This window comes from Carassius carassius, chromosome 34 (assembly GCF_963082965.1).
Source record: "Carassius carassius chromosome 34, fCarCar2.1, whole genome shotgun sequence".
NCBI classification, from domain to species: Eukaryota; Metazoa; Chordata; class Actinopteri; order Cypriniformes; family Cyprinidae; genus Carassius; species Carassius carassius.
In genome coordinates, this window is record NC_081788.1 from 2,783,373 (window position 1) to 2,795,953 (window position 12,581).

Below are 12,581 nucleotides of genomic sequence, written 5' to 3' on the forward strand. Positions count from 1 at the left end.
CCGAGTACGTTTTCACATAACGTGTAAACATTCTACTAGTTAGACTTTTTCCAAAGACTTTTTCCAAACTAGAACTCCCGACTAAATGTATAATCAAGTGAAATATTATGAAGTTTCAATAACAATATACAATACTATACCATTCAAAAGCTTGATGTAAATAATATAAATGTAACAAATAAAGATAACTGTAACAAATGTAACAAACAATGCTTTTCTTTCAATTTATCCCCCCTAAAAAACCTGAAAAATATTCTCAGCTCTTTTCAATAATAATAATAATAATAATAATAATAATAATAATAAATGTTTTTTTTTGTAGAAAATAAGTTTGTTAAAAGGATTTCTGAAGGATTGTGTGACTGGAGTAATGATGCAAAAAGTCAGCTTTGATTGTTCCTGATAAACTGTTTAACTGCTCCCCCAAGTGGATATTAATAATGTTGTGGGATAATTAAATATATTCTAAATAAACTACAAACATAAAATTATATACATTTATTTTGTTCTCACATTCTTTCTTGTAACTCTTCCCTCTCAGTGACACAAGCTGACTTAAAGGCTCATTATGCAGCTCATTATGCAGGCATTGATATTCATGTGATATTCAATGATATTCATGATAGTTGATGCCTACTCGCATATGACTTTTACCAACAAAAAGTGTCTTAGAAAATTTAAATCAATATATTGTTTTCTGTAAGTGAGTAAACAAGATGATTTTCACATAATTTAGAAAGAAAAATTCTAGGCTAGAAATATTTAGGTATTTCTAAGAAACTAAAAAAGGACAAATGTCGGGGCATGACAAAACTTCTCCAGGCCCCAAAAATACCCTTAGACTCTAGAGGGTTAAAATTTGACCACTGTATCATTCTTCAAAATCTGAAAGGAATTTCCCATAGTGTCAGTTACTGACACAGCATTGAGTAAACCTATGAAATGGAACCCTTGAAAATGCTGTCTAAAAAAGTTTTAGATGGAGTATAGCAAGTGACACTGCAGGTGAACTTTCCTAAAGTGTACACTCACTGGCCACTTTATTAGGTACAGCTGTTCAATTGCTTGGTGTACCAAATTGCTAATCAGCCAATCACATATCAGCAACTCAATGCATTTAGGCATCTAGATGTGGTGAAGACGACTTGCTGAAGTTAAAACCGAGCATCAGAGAAAGGGGATTTAAGTGACTTTGAACGTGGAATGGTTGTTGGTGCCAGAAGGGCTGGTCTAAGTATTTCAAAAACTGCTGATCTACTGGGATTTTCACACACAACCATCTCTAGGCTTTACAGAGAATGGTCCAAAAAAGACAAAATATCCAGTGAGCGGCAGTTGTGTGGACGAAAATGCCTATTTAATGTCAGAGGAGAATGGGCAGAGATGATAGAAAGGCAACTGTAACTCAAATAACCACTCTTTACAACCAATGAATGCAGAATACCATCTCTGAATGCACAACACATCAAACCTTGAAGCAGATAGGCTACAGCAGCTGAAGACTACACCGGGTGCCACTCCTGTCAGCTAAGAACAGGAAACGGTGGCTACAATTTGCACAGCCTCTCCAAAATTGGACAATAGAATACTGGAAAAACGTTGCCTGATGAGTCTCGATTCCCGCTGCAACATTCAGATGATAGGGTCAGAATTTCTCTGAAGCTGTTTAATGCCAGACAATGCTAGTGTAGGGCCTTGCAAATAATTTTTTCATTGGAAGAAATCATGTTAATTGTGGATGCCAATTATTCGCCTAAACATAAGTCAGCAAAAAGAGGCTCAGTCAACCAAAACAATATAGTTCATATCCAAGAGTGTGGAAGCTATTAACTTGTTTACAGCATGACTTTGAGGCATTAGCGTCATTGCTTGTTTTTTTTTCCTGATAACAGTAAAAAAAAAAAAACAATTAAAATACTGTCATTTTTGCTCATACAGATAAAAGGCATTATTGTAAACTTGGTCTGTTTGTGTGAAAAATGTCAACAAAACAAACTTTCTGCCATCTCCGTTAACTGGAAAGTGTCACAAATATGAACTGAAACTCAACATATCTACAAAAGCTTGACATATCTACTTTTAAACTAGCAAATTCAAATTGAAAACAAATGAAAGGTGCATTTTTCTCTAAATGCGTGCCCACTATACTGTGGAGATGGCTAGGGCACTTTTACACTGATTCAGAAAACTCTTTTGAATAAGGAAAGTTTGTGTTCTCACTGTCCATAAGCCTCCAGTTGAGTAATGGATCATAGACAAAAGCCTCCAGTACAGCCATGACACTGTCCCTGTGTTCACGAAGTACCTCCATCACCGTGTGACATGTAATCCGGTAGTTACCATCCAGTCCGGTCACCTGAGAGTAAAAAAACAGGATTTCAATAAAATGTTGGTCTGTAAAACAGAGATTAAAGGACGAAGTAAAACAACAATAACATTATAATATAACATTGTAACATCCTTAAAAACTAGGGGTGCTCCGATCACGATCGGCCGATCGTTAATGCGCATCACGTCAGTAAAGCCAGTTCTCTAATCAGCGGTTAATTCCATCAGGTGCGTGATTTCACATAGAGCAGCTGTTACTACACAGAGCCATTGTTAACTGAGAAGATGCGCCAATAAACGCTGAAAATGAACGTGGATTTGCGCATCTTCTCAGTTAACAACGGCTCTCTGTAGTAACAGCTGCTCTATGTGAAATCACGCACCTGATGGAATTAACCGCTGATTAGAGAACCGGCTTTACTGACGAGATGCGCATATCGGATCGGAGCACCCCTATTAAAAACCATTAAAACATTTACAGTGAGTTAATTTCAAAACGTGGGATAGTATTAGACTACAGTCTACGCATATAACAAAAAAAAATATCTCCAGGTTCCAAATGCAGAGCGAAATGAGAACCAGCATTTGCAAATAATTCTTATTAACCCTCTCAAGGCAGGCGTTTTGAGAATAAAATCTTATTCTTGATTTTTCAAACTGCTAACACTTTGCATTTTTGAATTATGCCTTTATTGTGTGACCAAAAATTGTGAATTGTGACTTTGATCATGCTGGTGCCTCACATATTCCTTGGAAACAGCAGCCGTTCAAGTGTTATTTACGTGATCAGTGGTCCATGGGCTTTAATAATGCCTCAGCAGTGACACAGGCTGATTGCCCCCATGCCAAGCCACATTGAAGCAGTAATTCATGCAAAAGGAGCTCCAACCAAGTATTGGGTTCATAATTAAACCTGTTTTGGAGATCTTGAACAGATCTAGAAAATATTTATTTTGAGATACTGAATTTAAATTTCCCTAAGCTATAAGTCATAACCATCAGAATTAAAACAAAAATCTCTTGAAATATCATAGTTTGTGTGCAATGAATCTAGAGTATAAGAAAGTTTGCTGTTTTGAATTAAATTACAAAAAAAATAAAGAACTTTTCCATGATACACACATATATATATCTATGTACACACACACAAACACACACACAAACACAAACACACACACACACACACACACACACACATACATATATATATATATATATATACACCTGTGAAGTGAAAACCATTTCAGGTGACTACCTCTTGAAGCTCATCAAGAGAATGCCAAGAGTGTGCAAAGCAGTAATCAAAGCAAAAGGTGGCTACTTTGAAGAACCTAGAATATGACATTTTCAGTTGTTTCACACTTTTTTGTTATGTATATAATTCCACATGTGTTAATTCATAGTTTTGATGCCTTCAGTGTGAATCTACAATTTTCATAGTCATGAAAATAAAGAAAACTCTTTGAATGAGAAGGTGTGTCCAAACATTTGGTCTGTACTGTATATATATATATATATATATATATGAAAAAAAAAATTAATACATGTGTATGTGTATATATATATATATATATATATATATATATATACACATACACATGTATTAATTTTTTTTCACCAAGTAGAAATGTTTTACTGCTATTATTATTTAAACAAGGAACACTATTTACATGAGACTAACACCAAGGCAAACAAACATATTTTTGGTATCACTGTTTTTCCCACTATATGGAAAAGTTACCAGTTAAGGCAAGGTGAAAAACATTTGGGGCTTCAACACCATCTTACCTCCATGGCATTGGTTAACATCCGGGTTAATCTAAAAGGTATTTTCTCAGGGAATTTTTCTCTGGTCATTGCAACCTTAAATATATACAGAAAAACATCTGATGTAAACAAACAGAACTACTGTATGTTGATAATTTTTTGTTCTTTATAACAATAATAAAAAAATCCTACCTCAAAACAATCCCCAAAATCAATATGCAGTATCTTTCCACTGAGCCTGTCCAACATCAGATTGGAAGGATGTCTGTGGTTGGAGGAAAAAAAGATTATGCAAGATCAAATTTATGAATGAATAAACTAGTTTGATAAGTGTTGATAAAAAAGCAATAATTCCATCTTAGTTTGTACCTGTCCCCAAGCCCTAAGATATAGCCCACCATGGACATGACAGCTAGTGAGCGGGTATAGTTGGTCCTCCTATCAAACCAAACCTGTATGAAGAGTTAGCAATTTTTATTTCATTAATTAAAATAATAAAATAATGAAAAAGTAATCAATTAAAACTTTGAGGTTCTTGAAGAAAAAGCACAATATCGTAAAATGTTTAATCAGAGCAACTGAAGAAAATCTGCAATGTTAAGCCAAAGACTTGCAAGATGACCTGATGAAAGGTCAAATTTCAATGCAGCGCGTAAGAAGAACACTAGACAAGTATGGCCTACATGTTGAACTTGATAAAATTCATTTGTGTAGACTAGTGGAACTCTGGAGGAATGTTTTATGGAGTGATATGACCAAACTGGAACTTTTTGGACCCATGAATCATCTGTCTGCTGCAAAACAGGCAAAGCTCCATCCATCATCAAACTTGGAAGTGGATCAGACCTGTTATGGGGTTTCTTAACTGTAGCAGGAAGTGGAAATCATGACTGTATGAAGAACATCATGGATTCTTTGAAGTATCAGGCCATTTTGACAAGAATTGTGATGCCTTTGGTGCAAAGAACTAAAGCTGATCATCAATGGACTTTCCTGCAGGACAGTTATCAGAAAAGTACACATCCAAATCTACTTCTACTTGGTTCAGTGATCAGTTATAGAATGTTCTTGAGTGGCCTGTTCAGTCTCCAGAATTTAATTCTCATTGAAAATATCTGGTTGAATTTAAAGAAAGCAGTGGTTAATGTGAAAACCAAAGATTGTCAGTGATCTTGAAGCTTTTTCAGGCGATGAATGGGCCAAAACTGTAGTAGAGAGGTGACAGAAGCTTCTAAGCCACTTACAGACAGCGTTTATTGGTGATTTTAAAGAATAAAAGATTTTGCACACAATTTGAGTTTTGGGGGGTTGAATAATTTTAAACAAATGTTTAGAGCCAATTTGAATTTCTTCATGATTTATCAGTATTCCATTCTCAGAATCACTCAAAAGTGTATTAACAAACTTTCTCTAATACTTTACTGATGCCTTTGTTAAATTGTTTTCATAAAATTTTGTTCGCCACAGCAAAATGCCTTGCAGGTCAAAGGGGTTGAATAAATTTGATTGCAACTTGATTGCAACTAATATATATATATATATATATATATATATATATATATATATATATATATATATATATATATATACGCAGCTTCTGTGCTACTTCTGCAGTGCATAAAAAAATAAAAAATCTTTTTTTTTTATACTGATTAACTTTTGTAATGGTGTACAGTGCCTTATTATACTAACTGAATTTATTGATTAAATGTAAGATTATGTAAATGTAATATGCTGCATACATCTAATAAGGCTAGTAAAATTTCCCTTATAAATGAAAATATTGTCTCAGTAATTTCTGTCACTGCTCTGCACAGAATATGAATAATAAGAAAGGCTGTGGTAATCTAGTCCACAACAGGCCTAAACCAGTCAAAGTACCAGCACATATATTGAGGCGCAGACATTCAGCAACATATTGTCTAATTAAGAAAATAATGCAATTGCATTAAGAAAAAATTAGGGGCACTATGAAAATGGAAAATGTGTTTTTCCCTTAATAGAGACACAAGGAGACATCTACAAGCAAAATGGTTTAAACAAATCGACTAGGTTTTTAAATATTTATGCTTTTAACGTAAGGTAATAATAATTTAATAATTATATAAGTGTAATATTTAAATAATTATGTAATTATAATTATGCAATTATATACATACTCATACTTAACACTTAAGCATATATGTATATATATATATATATATATATATATATGTATGTAAACAAACAAACAAACAAACAAAAATCAAGCTGTATTTATAGAGTACATAATAATTTTTAAATGTTCAGATAAAAAAAATATATCTGGAACATATATCTTAAATATTTCTGGAACATATTTAGTTAATAATGTCCCAGCCTTTTGAAGTTTAATAATCACATTAGATTGTATCATGTATCTGCATTTTTGTCCCCAAATTTTGTCCTCAAGTCCTCTCAAAATTTTAATTAAGATGTTTGATATACAATTGAACATATTTAGGACATAGTGCTAATAGTGCATGATAGTGCATAGTGCATAAGTGCTCCTAAACACATTTTACAATTCGCCCACATCTATTTGAGCCCTGAGATGAAGTGACTTGAATGGACATTGGTGAGAAAGTAAGACTATGAGCTTCATATACAAAACATTTTTTTTTGATGAGAATGAAAGATGAAGATAATGATGATTGCAAACCTCTGAGCTGGGACTCTTAAGCCAGAGCAGTTTGGCCAGGTCATCTCCTGCTGTATTGTTCACTGCATGCTCAAACACCTCTACCTTCTCCATGAGAGTCAAGTGATCATAGTCAGGTGCCATCTACAATAAATGACACAGGTTTTGTCAACACTTAATTGAATGGGTCATTTAGGAGATCAATTTTACTTTAAAATTTCTTCAAGTCCTCCCACACCATCCTCAGTTAGTTTTGTTGTGCACATGACATAATTTACTTGTAGGATTATAATAGGATATGACATGACGAAGGCGTAATGACATTCTTAGTTATGGCCATGAGATGCTATGTTACAGGTGCAAATACTGTACATTCACATACATTCTTTTCATGTGGGAATCTAGGATAATCAATATGATATATACAAATGTTAAACAACAATAACAAAAATTATCACTGAATTAAAATGCTTATATATAATATATAAAAATAATGCAATGTAGTATAATAATACAATTTAATACAACCTTGACTCAAATGCCACATTGATTGTCATTCTTAATCCAAAATAAAATGTAAAATTTATAATCTCACAGCCATGACACAATCACATTTTTGCAAATTAATATTTTGTGGAGTTCACTGATGGTGGTTCTCCATTGTATGGTACGGCATGGCTTGTTATTGTGGAGTTTTCTACAGTGTACGGTACCTGGTACCTGATACTTTTTTCAATACCACCTCAGCTGAGTTTATCACTATAGATAAACATAGTTTATCTATAGTCTTAAAAGACTATAGATAAACTATGTATATTTTATTTATATATAAAACTATTATATACTAAAGACGTAAAAAAAAAATTTCTAAGTAAAAATTTTCAGTTTTGACTGACTAATGGCAAACAGGAAGCTGTATTTGACAGGTTTGAGACATGTTACCCTAAGCATGATGCGATGTTCAATGTTGAGTAAGATCTTCTTCTTTTCTCTGTAGTCTCGAATCAGTGCATGCAGCGTGTCACAGTGAGGAACCCAGCCAATTAGACCAGAGTTGGTGGAGAGGGGGATCACAGCATAGCGCTGAATACTGTTCAAAGACATATTCAGTACAGGAAACCAATTCAAAACATGAGCAACAAATATTAGAGCATTACATTTTGAATCAGTTCGGAATAAGTAGTGCAATTAGACTATTCTCATGCCTAGTGCGTATGAGAGCATTGTATATCCTCCTCCACAAATATTAGAATCCTTGGATTATAAAAATATAAAAAAAATATTTTTAGCAATAATAAATCAATTAAAATCTTGAAAATTCTAGAACAAATTCATGTAAAATCAAAATGTCAAAATATTTTTCTCTAAAATGTGTTCCTAGAAATTCTTATCTAACTGATGGAACAAGTTGAGGATGAAGAAATGGCTACAAGAAATTAGCTCAGTCTTAGAGTAAGTAGTAGATGAGTTAGGGAAGTAACACAACATTTTAATTACATTTTGCTAAAATGAATGAAATGAACGAAATTACTCGAATAAAGATTAGTTAATTTTTCTGAACGAGACTCAAAGGTCTGAGTCAGTTAAATGATACGAACTCCACATCACTACAGCTTTCATTGGCCAAGGCCCGCCCATGAAGCCATTTGACCGACATGTCAAACAACCAATCACAGTTCGTTTCATTCATCATTACGATTTGAGGTGTGGAAATGTCGCCGCAATAACAGTGTGAAACTCTCAAGACTTATTTTAAAGATTCTATGCTGCGGACTTCAAATATTTGACATACTTTTGAAAATCCAGCGTTTAGTTGATCCTGATAAATGCTCGTCATCACAGTTGTAAATATGGTGGCTTTCTTCTTTCCGCGAGGGGGTTTGGCGCCACGGTATATTTGCTTCCAGATGTTTAATTACATTAAAATTGTAACACACACGTCTCGCAGAAATTCTGTAGAATTCAACCAATCCGATGACGACTTTGACACTCCTGAAGTGTTTCCACTTTTGTGTCCCATACAACAGACTTTAAGCCAACGGTCTGTGGGTGTGACATATGAGTCTGCAATAATACCAGCTGTGCCAGTAATTAAAAAATTCTAAATACTGGCTGATATACCAGCCACGGTGATACTGTTTATTGGTTACTATTACTAATTTGTACTGTATTGTACTTCTTGTGTCAAACATTCTGAATCTATTAAGGATTGATTCCACTCATCAGAAAAACAAAATCATCTTCATAAGTAATTTAAGAAAATATACACAAGATATCAATATATTATTTACTGTAGCTATGTCTTGTTTGACTGATATAATTTGTTTCAAAGAATGACACTTTCTGAGATTCTCTGATGTTTGAATACAAGAGGCTTGCCTCAAGTTCTTGCGCAGGGAGGCTGGGTCATTAGCCAGTAGAGTGTTCACTAAGCCAAAAAGCTGCATGACCCTCTCGTCTTGCCGTAGATCCTCATGACCCTTCAGCAAGAACATGAATTCATGACCATTGCTACCTGCAGGATGCAGAAAAGAACAGAACAGAGAAAGCTTTGTCTCACCATATCAACGGTCATACAAACATTCACATTTACAACCAAGATTACAACATGTTTGTATGGAAAAAAGATAATTAAATTAAATCTTGCACTCATGAAAACAACCCTTTTCACAAACTAGAACAGAGATGCCTACACCAGGACTTGTGGGCCCCGAGACAACAACAAAAAAACACCACAACAAACTGTATATCCTCATTTTTAAATCTTTTTGCCATTTTTTTTATTTGTGTCTGTTGTTCCTTTTCATTAGTGTTGTCACAGTACCAATATTTCAGGATTCGGTAGCAATACCAGTAAAAATTAAACATTTTTACTATACTTTCATTTAATCCAAACTGAGCACAGTCGTGGCCAAAAGTTTTGAGAATTACATAAATATTAGTTTTCAAAAACTTTGCTGCTAAACTGCTTTTAGATCTTTGTTTCAGTTGTTTCTGTGATGTACTGAAATATAATTACAAGCACTTCATACGTTTCAAAGGCTTTTATCGACAATTACATGACATTTATGCAAAGAGTCAGTATTTGCAGTGTTGGCCCTTCTTTTTCAGGACCTCTGCAATTCGACTGTTCATGCTCTCAATCAACTTCTGGGCCAAATCCTGACTGATAGCAATCCATTCTTTCATAATAACTTCTTTGAGTTTGTCAGAATTAGTGGGTTTTTGTTTGTCCACCTGCCTCTTGAGGATTGACCACAAATTCTCAATGGGATTAAGATCTGGGGAGTTCGTGTCATTCATCATTACGTTCATCGTTTCATTCATCATTTCCAGGCCATGGACCCAAAATTTATTTTGGGCCACTTATTTATCACTTTTGCCTTATGGCACGGTGCTCCATCGTGCTGGAAAATGCATTGTTCTTCACCAAACTGTTGTTGGATTGTTGGAAGAAGTTGCTGTTGGAGGGTGTTTTGGTACCATTCTTTATTCATGGCTGTGTTTTTGGGCAGAATTGTGAGTGAGCCCACTCCCTTGGATGAGAAGCAACCCCACACATGAATGGTGTCAGGATGCTTTACTGTTGGCATGACACAGGACTGATGGTAGTGCTCACCTTTTCTTCTCCGGACAAGCCTTTTTCCAGATGCCCCAAACATTTGGAAAGGGGCTTCATCGGAGAATATGACTTTGCCCCAGTCCTCAGCAGTCCATTCACTATGCTTTCTGCAGAAGATCAATCTGTCCCTGATGTTTTTTTTGGAGAGAAGTGGCTTCTTTGCTGACCTTCTTGACACCAGGCCATCTTCCAAAAGTCTTGGCCTCACTGTGCGTGCAGATGCGCTCACACCTGCCTGCTGCCATTCCTGAGCAAGCTCTGCACTGGTGGTACTCCGATCCCGCAGCTGAATCCTCTTTAGGAGACCATCCTGGCGCTTGCTGGACTTTCTTGGACGCCCTGAAGCCTTCTTTACAAGAATTGAACCTCTTTCCTTGAAGTTCTTGATGATCCTATAAATTGTTGATTTAGGTGCAATCTTAGTAGCCACAATATCCTGGCCTGTGAAGCCATTTTTATGCAACGCAATGATGGCTGCACGCGTTTCTTTGCAGGTCACCATGGCTAACAATGGAAGAACAATGATTTCAAGCATCACCCTCCTTTTAACATGTCAAGTCTGCCATTCTAACCCAATCAGCCTGACATAATGATCTCCAGCCTTGTGCTCGTCAACATTCTCACCCGAGTTAACAAGACGATTACTGAAATGATCTCAGCAGGTCCTTTAATGACAGCAATGAAATGCAGTGGAAAGGTTTTTTTGGGATTAAGTTAATTTTCATGGCAAAGAAGGACTATGCAATTCATCTGATCACTCTTCATAACATTCTGGAGTATATGCAAATTGCTATTATAAAAACTTAAGCAGCAACTTTTCCAATTTCCAATATTTATGTAATTCTCAAAACTTTTGGCCACGACTGTACATATTTAATTTTAAAGGGCTTTTGAATTTTAAAGCCAGGAATAACTACTAATTTAGCCCAGAACTGCTTTTCTGACTGATATGACACATTGTCAACCATATGTACATTCTCTAACACGTATTTTAGATTCAAAATTAATTTAAAAGCATCTGGTGTTTAAAAATCTAAAATAGTAAATATCATGTCCTCCTGTTTTTTTACCCTAATAAAAGTTATAGGAGCATTAAATAGTTTACAAAGAAACTTAATTCTAATGCTTATTATATTAGCGTAAGCTGGTGCTAATGCTAACGATGAACCACTCTAATACCAGCGTTAATTTCAATCCAACATCCAAATTAAAACATTTAATAATATTCATAACAGTGTTTCCCCACAGCCTTGCACTCTATCTGTGGCTGCATATGTATAATAATTATTTCTCTTCCAGCAGGAGGCGCTTATAGAGCTGGAGAGAGATAGAGGTTTCCCCAGTAAAGGCTGTAATCAAATAAGCGCTGAGCATGCGCTCACAAAAGCTGCTCAGGCATTATAGGCAAGATGAAACAAAAGTGACATCCATCAGACCATCAGATAACTTCAGAAATACAGTGATATAAAAACACTCATGCTGTTTTTTTGACTGTGACAGGTGCAGTGCTCATGTTTATTCAACGAAGTCAAAGCCTTTTGAAAAATCTATTTGTGGCTGTCAGTTTTGATATTGTGGCGGGTACAACAAATAAATAAATGTATGGGAAACACAAAAAAACTAACTTGCTAGAACTCTTTTATTTGATTTGCGTGTCTGTACCACTAGTACTTAAAAAACCTGGTACCCTAAAAAATTTTTTTGTACCGACTTGGTACCGAAGTAGCGGGTCTTTTGACAATTCTTTTGCTCATTTTTATTTGGCTCTTACCCATGATGGTGAGTTTGCGTGGCCGCTGTTTGGAGGTGATGACCTGCAATGAGGGAGCAATAGACTGAATACGTATAATCGACTGATTGGGGTCATATGTTCCGGGCACGGCCAACTCCAGATCACGACACATAAGTAGTTTAGGTGAGACGTACTGAAGCTCAAGGGAAGTAAGCTGTGGACAAAGAAATATGCATGAATACATAATTTTACAAAACATTACTAGATTATATCCTAGTATAAGTGGTTATTTTTAAAAGTGCACTCCTTTTCACAACTAATATCATATCAAAACTGTCAGATATTTATAACAACAAAATATAATCTGGTAATATTAAAGTCAGTCTTCATCCTGAAAATATTCTTTCCATAATTTACCTGCTATGAATTTAACACACATGCCTCTTGGGAGTTTGATTGCTTTTACCATTGTA

The 12,581-nt window shown here is 35.1% G+C and overlaps 1 protein-coding gene across 1 annotated transcript in view; it reads right to left on the reverse strand.

Moving 5' to 3' along the window:
• LOC132115321 (serine/threonine-protein kinase mTOR) overlaps positions 1 to 12,581 on the reverse strand; it is a 182,706-nt gene that overhangs the window by 22,626 nt on the left and 147,499 nt on the right. The window contains exons 46-53 of the mRNA XM_059523721.1: positions 12,148 to 12,322; positions 9,134 to 9,269; positions 7,697 to 7,844; positions 6,776 to 6,898; positions 4,465 to 4,547; positions 4,288 to 4,360; positions 4,117 to 4,191; positions 2,221 to 2,356 (exon numbers count right to left, since the gene is read on the reverse strand). Of these exons, the coding sequence (XP_059379704.1) occupies positions 2,221 to 2,356; positions 4,117 to 4,191; positions 4,288 to 4,360; positions 4,465 to 4,547; positions 6,776 to 6,898; positions 7,697 to 7,844; positions 9,134 to 9,269; positions 12,148 to 12,322 (949 nt within the window). The remainder of the gene's footprint in view (positions 1 to 2,220; positions 2,357 to 4,116; positions 4,192 to 4,287; positions 4,361 to 4,464; positions 4,548 to 6,775; positions 6,899 to 7,696; positions 7,845 to 9,133; positions 9,270 to 12,147; positions 12,323 to 12,581) is intronic.